At 37.2% G+C, this 23685-nt stretch overlaps 1 protein-coding gene across 9 annotated transcripts in view; it reads left to right on the forward strand.

Moving 5' to 3' along the window:
• SLC4A7 (solute carrier family 4 member 7) overlaps positions 1–23685 on the forward strand; it is a 105532-nt gene that overhangs the window by 34789 nt on the left and 47058 nt on the right. For 7 of the 9 annotated variants that reach the window (XM_032162258.2, XM_032162260.2, XM_032162259.2 and 4 more), the window contains exons 4-9: positions 5709–5847; positions 6707–6867; positions 9162–9350; positions 19086–19201; positions 21450–21607; positions 22444–22531. In XM_032162258.2, the coding sequence (XP_032018149.1) occupies positions 5709–5847; positions 6707–6867; positions 9162–9350; positions 19086–19201; positions 21450–21607; positions 22444–22531 (851 nt within the window). Of the gene's footprint in view, positions 1–5708; positions 5848–6706; positions 6868–9161; positions 9351–11598; positions 11971–19085; positions 19202–21449; positions 21608–22443; positions 22532–23685 lie in introns of all 9 variants that reach the window. The other 2 variants (XM_032162263.2, XM_032162262.2) reach the window with 2 other exon arrangements.

Below are 23685 nucleotides of genomic sequence, written 5' to 3' on the forward strand. Positions count from 1 at the left end.
GTTTAAAGTTCCTATTTTCCTGGAAAGTATTTTCTTTTAATTGAATATTTCTTTTAAAAATTGTATGTCTGCAGTAATATAGTCACATTGTATACATTGGGGAATACCAATTGAAGTAAGAATTTTTTTTATAAGAAAAATCTTCATAGGTCAAGATCTCTTTCGTATAAGTGAAAAAATAAAGGGCTTTGTTTTCTTCATTGTATCCCATCCTTGAAATTGTAAAAGTTATGCCTAGTCACTTAGGCTCAAATTTAGTAGTGTTTCATTTTCTTTACTAAATTTTTAATTACTTACATATGCAGTGGATAGACATTGGGAATGCTAAGGCTGTCATGGAAGTCATTAAAGTTTTGTTTGCTTCTTCTTCTTCTTTTTTTTTTTTTTTTTTTGAGATGGGGTCTTGCTCTGTCACCCCGGCTGGGCTGGAGTGCAGTGGTATGATCTCGGCTCACTGCAACGTCTGCCTCCAGGGTTCAAGCGATTCTTGTGCCTCAGCCTCCCAAGTAGCTGAGATTAAAGGCGCACGCCACCATGCCTGGCTAATTTTTGTATTTTTAGTAGTGACAGGGTTTCACCATGTTGGCCAGGCTGGTCTTGAACTCCTGACCTCAAGTGATCCACCTGCCTCAGCCTCCCAAAGTGCTGGGATTACAGGTGTGAGCCACCATTCTTGGCTGTTTTTTTCCTTCTTACACCACAGTTTTGGCCAGAAGATTTTATCCACTAGGCTGGATTATTTGGTTTTCTGTGCAAAAAAGAGTACTCTTATTTGATAGTATTAGTTATATAAAAGGACAGGGTTTTTTTGTTTGTTACTTGAAAGCAGAGAAGTTAGCGGTACCAATAGAAATCAGAAAGAAAAACAGGGATAGCCATGTTTTAAGTGGTCCTGAGAGTGGGAAAGGAAAGAACGAAAAAAAAAAAAAAAAAGGCTGTGTAAAACCTGAGGAGGATTCTTAGACATTATACTTATCATAGAGGGCATTATTAGTATAAGGCCATCTGTACATCATGGGTCCTAGTGTGTGCTTTCTAGCAGAGAAAGCTATGTGCTATGTGAGCCACATTCTATAGGCAGTTGCGTGCTACGCTAAAAGAAAGTTTTTGTGAAAAGGCAAAGAACAAAAAAATTGTTATGTATAATATAGTTACTGCATGAACATAGGAAAGAAAATACTGATGGCATGGTAAAATCTAAAGTGCAAATTCTGTGTCTAAACATTCTACCAAGCCCTAGACAAATGGTGTTATATTTAACCATCTTAGTATTTTTAATATATAACCATCTTAGCATTTTAAAAATGCAGATATTAAATTCATTTTATAGATCAGGAAACTTCAGCTCAGCAAGACTGACAGGAATCCATTAAGAAACTCTACTAGGCTGGGCGCAGTGGCTCATGCTTGTAATCCCAGTACTTTGGGAGGCCGAGGCGGGTGGATCATGAGGTCAGGAGTTCAAGACCAGCCTGGCCAACATGGTGAAACCCTGTCTCTACTAAAAAAAAAAAAAAAGTTAGCTGAGTGTGGTGATGGGCACCTGTAATCCCACCTATTCGGGAGGCTGAGGCAGAGAATTGCTTGAACCCAGGAGGCAGAGGTTGCAGTGAGCAGAGATCATGCCACTGCACTCTAGCCTGGGTGACAGAGCGAGACTCTGTTTTAAAAAAACAATAACAACAACAACAAAAAACCAAGAAACTCTACTAAGAGATACTGATGACCTAGTATATCTAGTAAATATAATACTAAGTGGTCATGTAGCTAGCAAAGGAAAAACAAACACTGAATTTGGAAAGGGTCACTAGTGAACTTTTTTTTGGTGATGCTAAGTAATTTAGAAGTAAAAAATACTTAAACAGTAAAAAACTGTTCTGTACATAGCAGCCATTCAGTTTAGGATATCCTGGGTTCTTCTGTGAGTAAATGGATCAGTATGCTTCTCTAATTCATACTGAGTAAAAAGGCACACAGTATTTTTATGGACAGAAATGTTGTTTACTTAACTCTTAGTATATTGATATGTTCACCTAAGTGTGTGGTTTGATGTTTTAAGCTAGGATATGGGATTAAAAGTGTAAGTATAGGGGCTTCAAAAATAGATTATAATGAAGAAAATATTTGACTTTTCAAAGGAATAACTATTCCTAGAAAAGATTTATGTTCCTGAAGTTTTTAACTACCAATTTGTATCCAAGAAAGTGCTAAAGATGAAGTCTCTTCGTTTCTGCTCTCTAAAGGGATTACACAGGACTGCTTCTAAACAGGATGGAATAACGGGGATTAAATTTTCTCACCATTTTATTTTAATAATTATTCCTATTTGGGTGCTGTTTTCCATTGCATTTTCCTTTAGCTTTATTGAGGTATAATTAACAAATAAAATTTGTATACATTTAAGGTGTACAGTATGATTTATATACACACACACACACTGTTAAATGATTATCACAATCAAGTTAATTAACACATCCTTAAGCTCATATAGTTGCCTTTTATTGTGTATAGCGAGAACACACATAATTAAAGTCTACTGTCTTAGCAAATTTCAAGGGTACTATATATATATATATATATTTTTTTTTTTTTTTTTAATTTTTGTTTTTTTTGAGACTGAGTCTCACTCTGTTTTCCAGGCTGGAGTGCAGTGGCATGATCTTGGCTCACTGTAGCCTCTGCCTCCTGGGTTCAAGTGATTCTCCTGCCTTAGCCTCCTGAGTAGCTGGGATTACAGGTGTGTACCAGCATGCCTGGCTAATTTTTGTATTTTTCATAGAGATGGGGTTTCACCATGTTGGCCAGGCTGATCTCGAACTCCTGACCTGAGGTGATCCACCTGCCTCGGCCTCCCAAAGTGCTGGGATTACAACTGTGAGTCACCACGCCTGGCTGGGTTAAGAATTTTGGAGTGGGAATATTATCCTAGATTATGCAGGTTGGCCTGATATAATCACAGGGATCCTTAGTAAGAGGAGGTCAGAAGATCAGACTGGATATAGATGTCACAAAAAGAAGCAAGTGGCTACAGTGACGTCAGGAAGGGATCCTGACCCCAGGAATGTAAGATGCCTTCAGAAGCTGGAAAAAGTAAGGGAATTTGATTTTCCTGGAGCCTCCAGAAGGAACTAGCCTTGCCAACACCATGATTTTAGCCCTCTAAGACTCATTTTGGACTTCTGGTATCCAGAACTGTAAGAGAATAAATTTGTGTTATTTAATCCACCAGGTTTGTGGATTAAATTTGTTGCTAGCATGATGGCCAAGCTAGAAACGTAAGGTTGGTTTAAAACTTAAACGTCTGTCAATGTAACTAAGTAATGTCATTAACAATACAAAGGAGAAAAGCAATACAACCATCTAAATAGGTTCAAAGTAAGCCTTTAACAAAATTCAGTCCTATCCGTGATAAAACTCTCTGCAAACTAAGAATAGCAGGAAACTTCCTTAACCTGATAAAGGATGTCTACAAAAACCAAAAACCAAGAAAACCACCATATAAACAAAATTCAATCCTATCCGTGATAAAACTCTCTGCAAACTAAGAATAGCAGGAAACTTCCTTAACCTGATAAAGGGCATCTACAAAAACCAAAAACCAACATCACATTTCACAATTAAAGACTGAATATTTTTTGTAATTTGGGAAAAGGAAAGGATGTCCTCTCTGGTGACTTTTATACAACACTATACTAGAAGACCAGCCAGTGTAATAAGACAAGAAAGAATACAGGGCATACAGATTGGAATGAAAAAGTAAAATGGTCTTTATTCACAGATACAGGATCATGTAGGTAGCAAATCCTAAGCAATCTACAATACTTAAGAGAACGAAGTGAGTTTAGCAGGTCCCACGACATAAAATCAATTATATTTCTATATAGTTGCAATGAGTAATGAGAAATTGGAATTAAAATTATTGCTTATGGTAGCACTAAAAGTAGTATTTAGGGATCATTCTGACAAAGATTTGTGCAAGACCTAAATGCTAGAAAGTTTAATACAGTAGGAAGTTCAATCACAATATGTGTTTTTTTAATCCTGCATAGGTCTGAGGTTATTTCTTCAATATGAAGGCTCATGACATAAACATACTGGAAAATTTTCAGATATGTTTTTTATATGCTTCTCCTCCTATTCTTTTATTTTCCTTGTCCTGGAGTTCTTGACTTTCTGCATCCTTCTTAATCTTTTGTTTTCTTCCTTCTTATCTGTTGTTTCTGCGTTCTCTGAAATTTTCTCAGATCTGACTTTTACGAAAACAATGCTATTGAATCTACTCTTTATCCTGTTTAAATATCCTTGTTGCATCCACAAGTACTTGGAGGATTGTTCACTTAGGTGTAAATTTTGAGTGAGAACTCATCTCTCATATTCAGGGTAACTATTTGTGGTGGTTTATTTGTTTATATGGACCCCTAGGGCTTTCAACTGTCCTGGACTAGTGTTTATGCTAATTCATCTGTTTCGGGCTCCTATACTACACAAGTAGTTTAATTTCAGATGCCATGAGTGGGTTATCTGTTCTTCGTAGTGACTTGTTCTACCCCCAAAACCCCAAGCTTACAGTTTTGTTTCTCCATGATAGTAGGAAAATATAGTTTCTGTATAGTTGGAGCTTTGAGTTTTCTCATCATTTTTTGGAACTTGGAGATTTTCTATTTTTCACTCTTTAATATAGCTTACATTTTATTTTATTTTATTTTATTTTATTTTATTATTTTATTTTATTTATGTATTTGAGACGGAGTCTTGCTCTGTCGCCCAGGCTGGAGTGCAATGGCACAATCTCGGCTCACTGCAACCTCCACCTTCTGGGTTCAAGCGATTCTCCTGCCTCAGCCTCCAGAGTAGCTGGGATTACAGGTGCCCGCCACCATGCCTGGCTAATGTTTGTATTTTTAGTAGAAACAGGGTTTCACCATGTTGGCCAGGTTGGTCTCTAACTGCTGACCTCATGATCCAACCGCCTCGGCCTCCCAAAGTGCTGGGATTACAGGCGTGAGCCACTGTGCCCGGCCATATTTTATTTTATTTTATTGATTGATTGACTGAGACGGAGTCTCTGTCGCCTAGGCTGGAGTGCAGTGGCACAATCTCAGCTCACTGCAGTCTCCACTTCCCAGGTTCAAGCGATTCTCCTGCCTCAGCCTCCCGAGCATTTGGGATTACAGGCATCCACCACCATGCCTGACTAATTTTTATATTTTTAGTAGAGACGGGGTTTCACCATGTTGGCTAGGCTGGTCTCGAGCTCCTGACCTCAGATGATACACCTGTCTCTGCCTTTCAAAGTGCTGGGATTACAGGCATAGCCACAGTACCTGGCCTTAGCTTATATTTTAAATGTTCTGTTCTGACTTTTCCATGTAGTTTTGGTGAGGAAAAAGGGCTGCCTTTGAGCATTATGTTCATGTTTTGAAATGTTACTTTTATTTTTGTTTGTTTAGATCAGTTATAAAGTTAGTTTGACTTGTTTATTTTCAACATAATTTCTTTTTTTTCTATAGAGGTTTTCTGTGACTTTTTTCCTGGATTGTTGGTTCTTATTTCCTTTCAGAATTGTGATAGTTCAATAATTAAGAGAGTTTTGATGAAATATATTTGTTTATACAGGTAACAAAAGTGTTTCATTTTCAAAACTGTGAATTTATCTTTGAATGACTTGAGGAAAAATTTGAGTGTATGTAAATTCTTATTTTGTAAAGATACACCATCCCAGAGAGTTCAGTTTATCCTTGGTACTGAAGATGATGATGAAGAACATATTCCCCATGATCTCTTCACGGAAATGGATGAACTGTGTTACAGAGATGGAGAAGAATATGAATGGAAAGAAACTGCTAGGTAATACTGCTAAGTCTCTCTCTTTTTTTTTTTTTTTTTTTGAGACGGAGTTTTGCTCTTGTTGCCCAGGCTGGAGTGCGATGGCGCGATCTGGGCTCACTGCAACTTCTGCCTCCCAGGTTCAAGTGATTTTCCTGCCTCAGCCTCCCGAGTAGCTGACACTGCAGGTGCCTGCCACCACGCCTGGCTAATTTCTGTATTTTTAGTAGAGATGGGGTTTCACCAAGTTGGCGAGGCTGGTCTCGAGCTCCTGACCTCAGGTTATCCTCCCGTCTATGCCTCCCACAGTGTTAGGATTACAGGCGTTAGCCACCGTTCCCGGCCTAAGTCTCATTTTTAAATTGGCTTTACTTGATTTCTTTTTGTAATGGGAATATTAAGTTGAAAGTATGAGATATCTGGTGCTTTAAACCAGTGAGCAGAGAATTTCCTTATTAATTGATAGAAATTCTATCTTTAATTTTTCTCTTTATTCTCAAATTTGTTTACTTAAATAATCCTTTATACTTTAATAAAGAAATTATGTCATTGTAGATTTTAATGTCTGCAATTTTGTGTATTGCAAGTTTAGAAGAGGAATAAAAGTAGAAACTATATGAAATTCCATAGTTTGTTTTTGTAGGCTTATTATTATGATACCTAGAATAGAAAGAGGAACTACAAAGGAAATTTGTGACTATAGATATTGTAGACCTTTAGCCTAATTTGTGAAAATGTGTTTGTAACCAAAGTTTGTTTGGTCGTGGTTTTCTTTGTTTCTTTTTTTTTTTTTTAAAGAAAAAAATTTTCTTTATCACATTAAGATAAACAAATGGAATCTTCATTACTTATAAAAAATTTTTATATATTATGCATTCAGATGGCTGAAATTTGAAGAGGATGTTGAAGATGGCGGTGACCGATGGAGTAAACCTTATGTGGCAACTCTCTCTTTGCACAGTCTTTTTGAACTAAGGAGTTGCATCCTCAATGGAACAGTCATGCTGGATATGAGAGCAAGCACTCTAGATGAAATAGCAGGTTATAGTAAACTGACTTTTAAAAAATATGTAAGATGTAGTAGAATTTTAGACATTCATTTAACAACTGTATGCTGAACTTCTATCCTGTGGAGTGCAGTATAAGGAAATAAGATAGACTTTTTGTCTTTGATAAATTTGCAGATGAGATTAAATTAAACCGACATAAGTGTAGTGTCAATAAGAGAGTGAATAGTGGCACAAGAAAATACAGAGTCTGTTCTGTGGAAATTCAGAAAAGAGTTTTTTGTTTCCTTGTTTTTTGGAATGGGGATGTGGGGAATAGCCACAGAGAACATTAATTGTACAAGTTACTCATAAAATGTGAACACATGGGAACAAGGAGTAGGTGATACAAGAGAAAAAATATTTTAAGGAAGAGTAAAGAAAAGTCTAGAGAAGTATAGACAGGAATCTCAGGAAAGTCAGTTCTGTGTGAATATACATATTTCTTCAGTAGTGGTAGGAGGTATGTTGGGAAACCCAGTTAGAGATTAGATGGTGACTAGCCTTGAATTATTGGATTTTTTTTTGAGGGGGAGATCACAGGGTCTCTCACTGTTATCCAGGCTGGATGGAGTGCAGTGGCACGATCTGGGCTTACTGCAGTCTCCGTCTCCTGGGCTCAAGTGATCTCCCATCTCAACCTACCGAGTAGCTGGGACCACAGGTGTATACACCACCACGCCTGGCTAATTTTTGTATTTTTTGTAGAGACGGGTTTTCGCCATGTAGCCCAAGCTGTTCTTGAACTCCTAAACTCAAACGACCTGCCCACTTTGGCTTGCCAGAGTTTTGGGTTTACAGGTGTGAGCCACGGTGCCTAGCCAAGAAATAGGATTTTATTTGGTAGGCATTTTGGTGGTCTTGATGGTTTTTAAGTTGAGGAATAGTGTGATTTGAGATACATATTCAGGAAGATCATTCTGGCAACAGAATGTAGGGTGGCTTTGGATTAGGAAGAGTTTAGAAGCAAGTAGGCCAGTTATTCTCTAGGAACAGTCTAAGCAAGGAAAGAGCTCTGGTAGGTTGAGCAGTGAAAATGAAAGGGGGAGATTTGAAGGATAATGTGGAGGCAGAAAGTAGAAAAAGGCAGCTGTAATACAGCTTTTTGTCCACTAACTAAAATTAATGAAAACCAAAATTAAGTTTGGTGGTAATGAATTTGATGGTGGGACTACCATTGTAGATTGCTCCCATGGAAAAACAAAAAATCAGTAGTATTTAATCTTCAAGAGAACCATGAACTTAATACAATTTCTCAGGCTAGAAATACTTCAGTTTTAGCCGACTGTTAGATTTGACTGTGTGCTGCAAATACTTAAATTGTCAGTCCTTGCTTTCTTGTCTTACATGAATAACTGAAAAATTAAGGTTGGGAATATTGAATTTGTATAATACATATGGGTTTCAGACTTTGGTTTGCAATTATCACATAACACCATGTAGTACTTTTAGTATATGTTGTATAATCTAGTGTTCATTTGTTTGCTAAACTGTAGCTGTCGTGTTAACGTTAACAGTTTACCTATTAGGCTGGTCCTTCCAAGGTTTTTTTTAGAGTAGCCATATAGTTTTGAAAATTTGACCCTCTTCTTCCAAGTTAGTACCACTGTTTAAAAATATTAATATATATTTTATAAATTAAAAAGTTTAATCACTTCAGTAATGTATAAAATGGCATTGCCATCGGTTTCCCCATTCCCCACATCCCTTTCACAACCTGATTTTACTCCTCTTCCTAGAACTTACGACCTCATGACGTTTTATCTGTTTGTATGTTGGTTTCTCTACTTCTCAAAGAGAGCAGAAACTTGGCTCTGTTTTGTTATTGTTAAACTGCTGTATTCCCAACACACAGCGGACGCTCAGTGAACAGTTAATGACTGAGTGGGTCCTGATAATTCATCTGCTGGAACAGTTTTGGGGGAGAATATATGAGGTTTGGCAATAAAATACCTTTACATCTTAGGAAGCCAGTATTATTGAATATGCAGCTTAATAGAATTTACCGTATTCATACAGGGAAGCACTTTCAGCTATAGGAAGGCTATTGGTATATAATAGTAGCCTCTTTATAAATAATAGTATTTATTAAAATAAGGCGGTCTTTGTAATTCATTTTTATTGGTTGGGATAATGTTCATTTATGCATTGATTATTTAATAGTGACAGAATAAAACTTTCTAGAGCTATTTAAGGTTCTTATTTTTGTCATAAGGTTTCACTCACAGTTTATTCCTATATTATGGTCAACTGAGTGTTTAGTAATTTATTTTTTTTTTCCTTGAATAGATATGGTATTAGACAACATGATAGCTTCTGGCCAATTAGACGAGTCCATACGAGAGAATGTCAGAGAAGCTCTTCTGAAGAGACATCATCATCAGAATGAGAAAAGATTCACCAGTCGGATTCCCCTTGTTCGATCTTTTGCAGATATAGGCAAGAAACATTCTGACCCTCACTTGCTTGAAAGGAATGGTGAGATAAGTTGTGGCATCCAATTTTTGCTAACACTTCTACTGTAAGAGCTTTCCAGTACGTTACGCTTAACATTTGGGGATATTTAAACACTCAGTATACCTACCTCTGAATTACTTCTCCTTCCTGCTTTGTTTCTTTTCAAGTCCTCTTGTATAATTAATTAAAGAGGCATATATTATCTATAATTTTTAATTTTACCTTTTTGAAATTCTAAATCTTGGGTTTGAACCTTTATTTTAGATTTTTCCTAGTTTTTTTTTCTCCTGAATATACTTGATTTGCTGGTATAAACAAGTGTTCTTGGATTGGTTTGCTGATTTCACGACTCTTTATTTGTACAACTTGTGAAAGGCTTTTATGACTGTTCCAGTCTTACACTAAGGGTGACCTAGTTGGTGTCTTCTAATCCACTGAGAATGGCTCAGACCCAGGTCTACATATTCTGCCTTTCCACTCTCATTTTTAGGTTACGGGCAGGTTGTGTGGCATGTGGGAAGACAGTGTTTTTGCAGTCGTTTACCTCTGTCAGTGTCCTAATGCTGGGTACTTGGAGGTTTTGCCTTTCCTTATTCTTCTGCGTAAAGCAGAGGAATGCATCAGTAGGGTTGAGAACTCTAACAGTGAGTCTGGAAAACCCAGGTGCAAAGGATTGGAGTGGCTTATGGAGAGTCACTGTAGCCTGCAGCAGTTGCTGTAAGCTGCTACTATTACCCAAAGCTTGTGAGGATTACAGTGAGGACTAGTAGAGTATGGGACACAGTGCCTACTCATCTTTTTTGTCTCTGAAATAATAGTATAACTTTTAAGTGTTCTACCAACAATCAAGCATAGGTGAGAGGGTCTAATTTTTTCTAAAGTCGAAAATAATCATCTTTTGTATCTTCCACTTGGCCATGAAAACCCTTTTTAATCCATTTAAAATTATGCCATGGTGCATTTAAGCAATCTTAAGAGTAAAAGAATATCTCTTATGGACCAAAATTCAATGTAAAAACAAGGCATGTATAGCGCATTTTAACTGTCTTTTTTGTCTTTTATTTGTTGTTTATATTCTCTCCTTTGGTGAAATAAGTTCATTTATCCAGAGGGACCCTATTCAGTCTTTAATCTTCATATGCAGTTGTTCCTCACTATTGTCCAATTGTAATTTGGTCATCATAAGACATTGGCTGTTTTCTTTTAAATGCCATTTTAGCATGTTCTTTTGTTGAAATACAGTTATAATTTGAGTTTTTCCTGCATGTAGCTTATTGTTTAAATGGTGTTTTCTAATGGATTATAGTTTAACTATTTCTGAAACCTCTTGAGCATGTAACTTTGATTACTTAGGCCATATGGAATTGATTATTGTATTTGCATGGTTTTCATAAAGAATGTTATTCTTTTAAGATACACTTAGTAGAAATATGAGGGGTTTAATTAAAAGTATGCATGACCTTTTGAAATATTTTAGACCTGCTGCCATATTGCTGTTGTTGGTGAGAAGTACTTTATTCTTAGCTAGTGAAATAAAAAATTATATGTATTTGTTTTAATGTATCTGCTACATATCAGAAGTGAGAAGCATACTTTAGGACATTTATTAATATTTTTAGAGAGCTCAAGAATATGTATCTTTTAAAATTGACATTGTGTTTCTCTTTTTAAAAAATTTCTGTTATTTGTCTTTTTTTAAAACTTGAGAGCAGCACCACCTGTAGATGGTGTGTTACTGACTTAATATTGTAAATATTTAATACCAGTTTTAAGTTAGAAATTATTACTTAATGTTAACATGAACTTTTTCTCTAAGAGATAATTGTCTGTAGCTGTTTGGTAAAATGTAGGAAAAATACGCTAAATATAAGCTATTAGTTTTGGTTATTTTTGGTTTGAATTATATTAATTTTGTATTACATATTTTCATTTGCTATTTATTGTTTAAGCAGTGACTTTGTATTGATATTGTCCTTTTTAAAAATGCCATGCTATTGGTCATTCTAATTTCTGACAGGATATTGCCCTTACCATCTGTCATTAACAATTTTTTTTTATGTGTTCTGAGAACTAATTACAGTTTTAAGCAACTTTTTAGTGACTTTCTAACATGTAAAAACCCGATTGACATGCTAACCATCACAACATGACTTTGAAATTTTGGGCCTTTGAAGTATGCAATTTATAGTGTAAATTGGTTTTTTTTAAATGTCTCTATTTGCCTTCTGCAGTGAACTTCATCATTTTTCATTTATTTGTTTTATCTCAGGGGAAGGCCTTTCAGCCTCCCGCCACTCTTTGCGAACAGGTCTGTCTGCCTCAAACCTTTCCTTGAGAGGAGAATCACCTTTATCTCTTCTTCTCGGTCATCTCCTTCCTTCTTCAAGAGCTGGAACCCCTGCAGGCTCAAGGTGTACAACCCCAGTACCCACCCCTCAGAACAGTCCTCCTTCTAGCCCTAGCATCAGCCGCCTGACCTCCAGAAGTTCCCAACAGAGGCAGCTTCAGGCCCCAGAACTACTGGTTTCACCTGCCAGTGATGGTATTCCCACAGTAGTAATTCATCCGCCTGAGGAAGACTTAGAAGCAGCGCTGAAAGGCGAGGAGCAGAAGAATGAGGAAAATGTTGACTTAACTCCAGGCAACTATCCAAAATCCTCCATGTGTGGTGCTTTCTGCCTCTGAGTCACTTGCACTTGGAATGCCTTTTAGCACATAGCTTAAGCAGCATATGTAGATAATGCTTATAATTTATTTTGACTTCTGCATGTTTTTTTTCTTTATGATATACTGTGTTAGGTTGGTGCAAAAGTAATTTCGGTTTTCGCCATTGAAAGTTTGCTTTACTTCAATGGCAAAAATTACTTTCGGTGGCAAGAACTCAATTGCTTTTACACCAACGTAATAAAAAAGAGGAAGATTATTAAAAATTTGAGTTACAAAAAGACTACAAAGAAGACTACACATAATTTAAGCCCTTTTAAAAAGTTTCACTTGAAGGTCAAGGCATTTGAACGCTTCAGTAAAACATAGACATTTTTTATAATGTTTTAATTTGCCATGAACTTATTTTGTATTTATTTATTTTTATTAGACCGAGTCTCACTGCGTTGCCCAGGCTGGAGTGCAGTGGTGTGATCTTAGCTCACTGCAACCTCTGCCCCCCGGGTTCAAGTGATTCTCATGCCTCAGCCTCCTGAGTAGCTGGGACTACAGGTGTGAGCCACCACGCCTGGCTAATTTTTGTATTTTTTTGTGGAGACATGTTTTCACCATGTTGGCCAGGCTGGGTGAACTTTTTTTTTTTTTGGAGACAGGGTCTTGCTTTGGAGGCTGGCATGGTCTCAGCTCACTGCAACCTCCACCTCCTGGACTCAAGTAATCCTCCTGCCTCGGCTTCCCAATTAACTGGGACCCAGGGGCATGTCACCATGCCTGGTTAATTTTTGTGTTTTTTAGAGACCAGGTCTCACCATGTTGCCCAGGCTGGTCTTGAACTCCTGGGCTTAAGTGATCCACCCACCTTGGCCTACCAAAGTGCTGAGATTACAGGTGTGGGCCATTGCGTCCTGCCTTGGTAGCTTGGTTTTGTGTGTGTGTGTGTATGTGCATGCAGTTCACTCATAAGGTGAATGAACACATACAAATAAATATCAGTGAAGTGATGTGCCTTAAATAGGGATAGAGTCGTACTCTGTCACCCAGGCTGGAGTGCAGTGCCACAATCATAGTTCACTGCAGTGCCGCAATCATAGCTCACCTCAGCCTTGAACTCCTGGAATCAAGCAATCCTCCTGACTCAGCATTCTGAGTAGCTGAGACTACAGGCACATGCCACAACATCTGGCTAGTTTTTTTGTAGAGACAGGATCTTGCTGTGTTGCCCAGGCTGGTCTTGAACTCCTGGCCTCAAGCAGTCCTCCTGCCTTAGCCTCCCAGAATGCTGGGATTATAGGTGTGAGTCACCAGGCCCAGCCATACCGTTTTTTCTGTTTAATGCTTTTCTCCAAAGAATGTAGTACATTTTAGGCTTTTTTTTTTTTGCGGGGGTGGGTGGGGCGGAGAGACAGGTTCTTACTCTGTTGCCCAGACTGGAGTGCAGTGGCACCATTTTGGTTCACTGCAACCTCCGCCTCCTGGGTTCAAGTGATTCTCCTGCCTCAACCTCCTGAGTAGCTGGGATTACAGGCTCGTGCCACTACCACCCAGATAACTTTTGTATTTTTTTAGTAGAGACGGAGTTTCACCATGTTGGCCAGGCTAGTCTTGAACTCCTGACCTCAAATGATCCACCCACCTCAGCCTCCCAAAGTGCTGGGATTACAGGCGTGAGCCACCGTGCCCAGCCACATTTTAGTCTTTTAAATAAAGATAGAATCAAATGTTCTTTTTCTCATTTTGTCTTTGAGAAGATTGAAGTTCTCTAATGACTGACTGCCTGGAATCATATCCAGACTTGGATTTATGTTTTGGAATAGACTTTAGTTGTCCATTGTTTCATGCTGTTATTTATCTTTAATCCAAATTTACCTTGAAATTTTCAGGACCAGAGTTCCTGTAGTTAGGGAAAAAAAACTTGTATGTGCAAATTAGCAAAAAATTATTATTTTTTTAGTGGATAAAATGTTTATAACTTTTTTTTTTTTTTTTTTTTTTTTGGAGATGGAGTCTCGCTTTTTCGCCAGGCTGGAATGCAGTGGTGTGATCTCGGCTCACTGCAACCTCCGTCTCCCGGGTTGAAGTGATTCTCTTGCCTCAGCCTGCCAAGTAGCTGGAACTACAGGCATGCACCACCACGCCCAGCTAATTTTTGTATTTTTAGTAGAGACAGGGTTTCACCATGTTGGCCAGGATGGTCTCAATCTCTTGACCTCGTGATCTGCCTGCGTGGGCCTCCCAAAGTGCTGGGATTACAGGTGTGAGCCACCATGCCCAGCCTATAACTCATCTTAAGGGCTATAAAGTATGAAAATTTGGTTTATCCTTATGTTGACTACATGTACATTTGTACATATATCTTTCTGCCTAATTAGTATAAAATAAATATATTTTAGTGACTTTTTTTTACTATTTCAGCTAAGCCTCAATGTGATGGATACTAATGCTAACCATTGGTTTTAATCACATAAGTATTAATCACATTTCTCCAAAATACTGACAACATCCAACACTTCAGTGGGTAGCTTGGTTATTAGCCTATTTAATGTATATACAAATATGTGTAAGTTAGATGGACACACCCATTTTCAGAAACTTAGAAAAGTTAGTTATCTTCCCCTGCATCATACAACTAGTAACTGATGGCCTAAATCCTCTGACTGGAAATCCTTGTGTTCCTATCATTATGAAGTAAACCTCTCTTTCTATTGGCTTTATGGAAACACACCAATTACATTTAGCCAAAGCTCGTTGTAGTTGCAAAAAAGGATATACTTTTGGAAGTACAAATAGAAGCTTCATGGCTAAATCATTATGACATTAGTTATAATAGTAATATGGCTGCCATTGTTTTATAGTTTGTTCCAGAGACAGTGATAAGTGCTTTTCAAATATATTTCTAATTCTTGTAATGATTTGATGAGGTTGGTGGTATTCCTGTTTTTCAGTGAAAAAAGACTTGGAAATGTTAAGATCAACCAGAGCGAGGATTTGAACTCAGGTCCACTTACAACAAAATCTATAGTAGAGTGTTTCATTGTGAACTTTATCAGTTCATGAAAAAGATAAAGCTTAATGATGAAGTAACTGAACATAAAAGAGGAAAACAACCCTAGAAATAATTATTCAGAAGTAATCAGCATTGTAATCTTAAGAACTAACAAGATTTACTATTTTTCCTTGAACAAAAGTGATTTTAAAAGCTACTTCCTTCCATTTTTTCCAATATTACATTGATCAGTAACAATGAACACGTCTTGTTTTACTAGCGTCTATGTTATAAATAATTAGGAACTATAAATTTTATATAGGAAGGAAGGGGGAGATGGGTTCACATTGGCTTCTTAGGCCATTTTAAAGGGATAAATTAACTGAGAATCCAACATACATTTTTTCCCACAAGTTTTTGTGATAAGATTTATCAGCCTTTTTGAACAGAAGAAATTAGAATGGAGAGGAGAGAGGGAATTTCTAAAGACAAGAATTACGGTTAAAAAGACGACTGCAGATAGTATGTAATTGCTGAGGAAAAATAGGGACAGCTATACATTATTCTCTGTTCAATTACTTTTGGTGCTTAAAGCATCTAGAAACTCTAATGGAGTTTCCTTGAAGTCTGGTACTGTCTTAGTGGAAGAAAGTGGCCTCAGTATCATTATATCTCAAGCGACTAACACCATGGATTTTTGTGTCATGGAGTCATATTTTGCATACTTATAATAAAAAAGTGATATTTCCTATTAGTTACTTTTTAGAAGATAATTACATGTATAAAAATTATATGTATAAAATTGTAAATTGTATAAATTAATATGTATAAAACTTGTGGCTGGGCATGGTAGCTCATGCCTGTAGTCTCAGCATCTTAGAAGGTCAAGAGGGGAGGATCACTTGAGGCCAGGAGTTCACAGTGAGACCCTCATCTCTAGGGAAAGGAAAAAAAAAAAAAGAAGTGAATTTATTTTTAGTACTTGTAAATACCTTTTTTTGACTCAGTGGTTCTCAATCTTGACACTATTGACATTTTAGGCTGGATGATTCTTGGCTGGGTGATTGAGTGGCAGGGGAGTAGTCCTGTACTTTATAGGATGTTTAGCAGTATCCTTGGCTAGCTGCCTGTAGCACCCCCGAGTTGTGACAACCAAATATGTCTCCAGACATTGCCACAAGTCCCTTGGGGGTCATAATCTTTCCTGGTTGGGTACCATTGCTGTAACTACCTCACTTTCAAATTTTTAATGAAAAGTTTGAAATTTGAAGTTTAAAGAAAAATTTAAAGAAAATGCTTATATCTTTGATTTCCTTATACATATATTTTTTTCCTTAAAGCAAAGTAATATAGTCATTCTGTGTTTGTGCTAATGATGGCTTTATTTTTTTGTGATTTGCTCATTTAATTGTGAATGCTGGGAATTTATTATAGGAGCAAGGAGACTTAACTGATTGAGAAAACAGTTTTAGTTTAGCTGAGGTTGGGAAAGACTACACAAATCATAATAATGAAGAACTGTAGCATGCATCTGGTGTGCCAGTTTTGAAAAAGGGACAGGTTTTCAAGATGACCAGGTTAGCCATGTGACTTCAGGTTATACCTGCTAACTTTGTCAATGTTGAGTTCTTCATTATTTCTTCTTCTCATTGCTGGCATATCCTTACTTTTCCTTAGAGTCTTCTCATCATTCCACTTTTTTCCCTCAAATCTGGCAGCTAGAACTATTCTGGAAAACTGCGTTATGTCTGCTTTTGATGATATATACACAGGTGGAATACATTTAGCCTTTGGAAGTATGTAATGCTCAGCTGCATTTGCCACCAGGGCCTAATGGTACTCTCAGTTTTCTTGTGTGGAAGTAGTTGGAAGTGCCTGAAAAATACTGGTTAACTTTTTATCTCTTGAGCAAGGAAGGGACTCTTCTAGAAGTTTAGGGACAAAGGTCAAAGAAGAGGAATCTTCTTGGTGTGCCAAGCTAAGATTGTAAGAAATGAGTTGAGGCTTGGGAAATCGTTTTTATTTCGGAATTGTTTAACTTTTCCAGAAAGTGAGCACATGGCTAAAATAGATTGCAAATTAAGATTTTTCATCACATCAACATTGTAGTTTAGGTATTTACAGAGAAGTGACGATGACAGCAGTCTCTGTCATTAAGCGTAAGCCATAAACCCAGATGACTTAGTTTCAGTATTCATTGGTTATAGTATATTCTGTTTTACAAAAGTGAAAACTCCTTTAGATGTGTCAGGTATATCTGATGTACTTTAAATTCTGGAACTTGATTACCAATACATCTTCGGAGCTTACAGAATCTAACCACAAAACAGATTTTAACTGAACTTCCATGTGTTGCTGTGCATGGAACAGTTAAAACAAAAAGTAAAGTCTATTGTATTTCAGTACCTTTTCCTCCTATAATGTTCAGTGTTTTAGGAGTTATTAGTCTATATTCTTGCACTAGAAAACCTTGGATGCTTTGAAAAAAATGAGATGCATTTAATATTAGGTTGGAGCAAAGGAAATTGCACCAACCTAATAGTAGAAATCTGTGTAGTGTACTTGAATTTAAATTTTTTTTTTTTTTTTTTTTTTTTGAGACAGTGTTTTGCTCTTGTTGCCCAGGCTGGAGTGCAGTGGTGCAATCTCGGCTCACTGCAACCTCTGCCTCCCGGGTTCAAGCAATTCTCCTGCCTCAGCCTCCCGAGTAGCTGGGATTACAGGCATGCTCCACCACGCCCGGCTAATTTTGTAGTTTTAGTAGAGAGGGTGTTTCTCCATATTGGTCAGGCTGGTCTTGAACTCCCGACCTCAGGTGATCCGTCCGCCTTGGCCTCCCAAAGTGCTGGGATGACAGGGGTGAGCCACAGCACCTGGCGCATTTTTTTTTTTTTTTTTAAGATGGAGTTTCTCTCTCGTTGCCGAGGCTGGAGTGCAATGGCGCAATATTGGCTCACTGCAACCTCTGCCTCCTGGGTTCAATTGATTCTCCTGCCTCAGCCTCCCAAATAGCTGGGACTACAGGCACACGCCATCACGCCTGGCTAATTTTGTATTTTTCGTAGAAATGGGGTTTCACCGTGTTGGCCAGACTGGTCTTGAACTCCTGACCTCAGGTGATCCACCCACCTTGTCCTCCCAGAGTGCTGGGATTACAGGCGTGAGCCACCGCACCCGGCTGAATTTAAAATTTTTTAAATTTTAACTTTTTTTTAGAATTAGAATTCATAGTGTTAATGATTAGTCTCATTAAGATGTGTTTTTATTTTATTATTGTGAAATGTTGGTGTTGAATGTCACTTTCGAAATGAATATACTAATGCTTCAATATGTGTCTATCCTTTGAAATCCAAACAGGTATCATTTCTAATCCAAATAAGCTATTTTTATGAGTTTGTCTGACTCTTAGAGATGGAGTGAGTTTCTTACAGTCACGTAGATACAAAGCGGCAGAGAGTGCATAATTTAAACACAGATCCCTTTGGTTATAAAACTCTTACTCTGCCAATTTCATTGCGAAAAACTTGCTTGTTATATTTTAAAGTTGGATTTCTTAGGAGTAATGACAATAGGTATTATAGACATAAATGTTACCAAAGAAAAATGAAAAGTCTTGAGGAAACTTCTGATTATGGGAGATTATGTTAATTCAACCTGCATTTAGTTAGTGTAGCTTTTTTCTGAGGATTTGTCAGAGAATTTATTGTTGAAAGCACGCTAAGTATAGCTAGGCTTCATTAAGCTCCATGCATTTCACATGTTTATGATAATTAAAAGTATATTCCCTAAGTATTTTTAACAGTAATCAGACTCAGGTCTTCCATCTTTTGTGGTTCACACCAACTCACGTTTTATTTCTTTTTGCAAAAGACCACAATTTTTGTAAATTCTAATTGTATTATTTTAAATATTAAAATGTATAGCTTTATTATTGCTTAAAATGTTGTTCTAGTTTTGCTGGTATGTTACTAACACCGGGCACTTATTTTTTTTAACTTTGCACTTTTGCTTTTATAATATTAATAAATCATCACTTTCAGAATGTGAGCAGAGTCAGGTTGCAAAGTGAATTTTCTCCTTACTAATTTGGAATTTGTCTTTAAACGTAGGTATTTTGGCCTCTCCCCAGTCTGCTCCTGGAAACTTGGACAATAGTAAAAGTGGAGAAATTAAAGGTAATGGAAGTGGTGGAAGCAGAGAAAATAGTACTGTTGACTTCAGCAAGGTAATTCTATCATTAACTGAAAATTCTCATAATTATTCTTACTGAGAAAATAAGTAGTAATTTGTGGCTTTATTAACATTGATTATAGTAATTTTTTAGTAGACTGGTGCTTACAAACCTGCATGTGATGTCTGTGATATGTTAATTTAAGGTAAACAACTGTGAGAAGGGTTACAGTTAACCTGTGAGTACTTGAATAACTTTGCACCATTACTGGTGTTAGAAATTCTGAAAAAGAATATGTGAATAATATGATATTTCCATCCATACCTACCCATAGATAACGTGAAACGTCAGTACTTCTTGAACTACAGTCATTTGTTCTGGAGCTACCACCACTAGAAGGTTAATTCTGGGAGTGATGTTACAGCATTAATGATTCAGTCTTTCCTGGGCTGTAATGCGATCCCAGAATTACTGTCTTACGGTGTCAGTACTTTTGGAATGTCACTGAGAAATATATTGGTGTTTCCCCATGGGTAGATAAAGGCATGGATTAAAAAAAAATACCTATGTGAACTATGATTTTTTTATTTTGGTAAATGAGTATTTTGTTGAAATAGATAAACCTTAATTTAAAAGAACAGGGCAAAAGACTACTAAGTTCAAATTATAACGGAATGTAAAATGTACTTTATGTGTATTTCTTATGAACAATTGATTCTGTCTAGCCACTAATTTTTTAGTAATATTAATTTGCTATAGGTGGATACTCATGGTATTTTAATATTTTTGTATCCAGTATAAGACTTTTTAATAAATGTAATTATGTCAAGCTGATTTCATTTCTTAAGGCTTTTATTCTTTGATGAAAAGTCTACAAGATATATTTTACAGAAAAGGAGTTTAAATGGTTTGCATTATAGCTTTGTTGAGTGTTGTAGTCTAAAACTATAGGAAGCCTAGCATTAAGGATATTGGCTGTGCAGAAAGCCTGTTGTATTTTAAATTTTTCTGATCTATCCTGATCACATTTTACTGGTGCTCATGTTATTTCAGATAGTGCAAAGTACTTAGTAACAAAATTGCAATTTATTTCTTGTTAAATGAATAAATTAATATAGTTTACATTATAGTGTTCCTCTAGGCATGGCAGTTGCCGTTTATTTTTGTTCCTCTGTCACAGTCTTACTTTTTTTTACTTGGCCTATCTTTGTGTATACCTCCTTGTCTCCTGTTGGGCAGGAGTCTGCCTCCTGGCACTGTAGTTGTGGCACACTGGGTGTGGGACTCAAGAGGCCCGCTGTAAGTGCTGGTTTTACTTTTCATAGATAGCCCTGTAAGTGGTTGTTTAGTGACTTGTGTGAAACTGCATATAAATGAAGTTCACATAATTTAATACCATGTGTAACCTTTTCCTTGTAATTATACACAGAAAACTAAATTTTACTATTATAACATTATCATATATCTGTGCCAATAAGGGCTATAGATTTTTGTTTTAAATAAAAACAAGGGGCCAGGCATAGTAGTTCATGCCTGTAATCCCTGTGTTTTGGGAGGCTGACGCAAGAGAATCACTTGGCCAGGAGTTCAAGACCAGCCTGGGCAATATAGCAAGCCCCCCACCTCTACAAAAAAACAACAAAAATTAGCCGGGCATGGTGGCGCATGCCTGTAGTCTCAGCTACTCGGGAGGCCAGGGTGCGAGGATTGCTTAAGTCCAGGATTTTGAGGTTTACAGTGAGCTATGTTCCTGCCACTGTACTCCAGCCTGGGCAATAGAGTGAGACCTTGTCTCAAAAATACTACTAATAAAATAAAAGTAATGATTTTTTTCCAGTTAATGAAGAGACTGGGAAATGCCCAGAGTTATTTTTTGGTTTGTTTTTAGGGGGGCTTTACATAAAATGTAAAGGTTTTCTAAGGTTAAGTAATATAAAACCATGAATATTTTTTAGCACTGTGTATAATTTCATGAACCATTGTTAGTTTGTGAACTACATATTTGTCCTTAATAGTTTTTAATGAATAATGCAGTATTCATTGAAAAATTTCTCAAGTTCATGTTTGATAAAGATTGTGACAGTTAAAACAGTAGCATTGATTCAAATATGTTTGCTTGCTTTTTTGTATTTGTCTACTCCATTCTTTATAGTTGTGAAAATTTTGACATTTTAAACATTCATTAGATCACAAGTTTTGATTAGCAAATAGTAGTCTTATAAAGCAGTTTTTCTTTCCTGAACTCTAGTCTTAACAAATACCATGGAAACTTTATTTTTAATTATTATTTATTTGTCAATAGGTTGATATGAATTTCATGAGAAAAATTCCTACGGGTGCTGAGGCATCCAACGTCCTGGTGGGCGAAGTAGACTTTTTGGAAAGGCCTATAATTGCATTTGTGAGACTGGCTCCTGCTGTCCTCCTCACAGGGTTGACTGAGGTCCCTGTTCCAACCAGGTAAAGAGTTAGTTCCAAGTAACATTCTCTAAGCATTTTCAAAATCTACAAGTTTTTATCCAGCGAATGAACAAGCATGTTGATTTGTGTAATAAAAGCTCATTTTATTTAATTTTATTTTATTTTTGAGACAATCTCCCTTTGTCATCCAGGCTGGAGTGCAGTGGCAAAATTTCAGCTCACTGCAACCTCCACTTCCCAGGTTCATGCGATTTTCCTGCCTTAGCCTCCCTATTAGTCTGGATCACAGGTGTGCGGCACCATGCCTAGCTAAGTTTTGTATTTGTAGTAGATACGGTGTTTTGCCATTGTCTCAGCTGGTCTCGAACTCCTACTTAAGTGATCTGCTTGTCTTGGCCTCCCAAAGTATTGGGATTACAGACGTGAGCCACTGTGCCCAGCCAAAAGCTCATTTTAATAGTTAATATTCAGCCATTGTACCAAATACTTTGAATATAAGACTACTATGAATAGGGCATAAAATCGTTTTCTTCCTGGAACTAAAAAGTACAATAAAATAAATATCAGCTGGGCTCAGTGGCTCACTCCTGTAATTCCAGCACTTTGGGAGGCCGAGGTGGGTGGATCACCTGAGGTCAGGAGTTTGATAGAAGGTTGATTTGGTAGAAAGTTAATTATGGATGCTTTTCCTAGTTTTGTGATTTCCTTTAGTCCAGGTGGAGTTGCCATCTTTTTTCAGTGATTGGTGTGGGGGAGTAGAAAAGATGTCAGAGTGTTGTTTCTTTGTTTATATTTGAATGGTTTCTTTTTTATGATTGCCTAGCTTTGTGGGTGTATGATGTTTATTTTAAAATTGTATTTTCATATTTCCTTAGGTTTTTGTTTTTGTTATTGGGTCCAGCAGGCAAGGCACCACAGTACCATGAAATTGGAAGATCAATAGCGACTCTCATGACAGATGAGGTAATCAGAATACTCCAAGTCTCTTTGAAGTAGACACTGATTATGCAGCATATAGTATATATTAGATTACAGTTCTCTTTTCTTTCATAGTGAAGCTCTAAAACTTTTCCTTGCTGTGTATACTGTTTTATCTCATATTTACTCCTCCTATTTGCCTTCGGTTAGGTTTTTAAGACCTATATATCAAGATCAGTGGGTACTTTAAAATTTTTTTTTATTTTAAACGTTTGTAATTGACTGCCTTCTTGAACTTTCAAAATTTCGGGATGTTTTTATCCTAGATTTCAGGATATCGTTTCTCTAGGTTTTCCTCAGAACATTTTTTTTCCTGTGAATTTCTCTCATATGGGGTCCCGATCTTTGAGAATAACCTACATACTAATCAGGACCTTGTCTTTCTTTTGAAGAGAGATTTGTAATCAGATTCTTGCCAAAGATCAATGCTATGTGTCCCAAGGGTATTTGAAATGCCCCATATCTGAACCTGAGCTAATTTTTCTTTATATTTTTCTTTTCTTTCTTTCTTTTTTTTGAGACACAGTCTCACTCTATTGCCAGGCTGGAGTGCAGTGGTGCAATCTCGGCTCACTGCAATTCTCCTGCCCCAGCCTCCCGAGTAGCTGGGACTACAGTCGCGCCCCACCATGCCCAGCTAATTTTTCTGTATTTTTAGTAGAGACGGGGTTTCACCGTGTTGGCCAGGATGGTCTCAGTCTCCTGACGTCGTGATCTGCCCGCCTCGGCCTCCCAAAGTGCTGGGATTACAGGCGTGAGCCCCTGCATCTGTCCCATTTTTCTACCTTCTTTCAACCAGCCAGTCACCAGGTTCTTTTTACCTCTTCAATTTGTTTTGCATTTAATCTGTCATATTCTTTCCATCTCTACTGCCATTTCTCTGGCTTAGCCTTTTATTTGTTGATTCAAGTAGACTTTATGAGTCTTTATTGTGTAGTATTTTTTCTACACTCTCAGTAACATGCAAATTTGAATGTATCATTTCCTTAGTCCAAAGGTATTAATGACTTCCTATCGTATAGTGAAATTTAAATTTGAACTTTTGGCTGGGCGCAGTGGCTCAGTCCTGTAATCCCAGCACTTTGGGAGGCCGAGGTGGGTGGATCACTTGAGGTCGGGAGTTTGAGACCAGCCTGGCC

This window comes from Hylobates moloch, unplaced genomic scaffold (genome assembly GCF_009828535.3).
Source record: "Hylobates moloch isolate HMO894 unplaced genomic scaffold, HMol_V3 SCAFFOLD_8, whole genome shotgun sequence".
NCBI lineage: Eukaryota > Metazoa > Chordata > Mammalia > Primates > Hylobatidae > Hylobates > Hylobates moloch.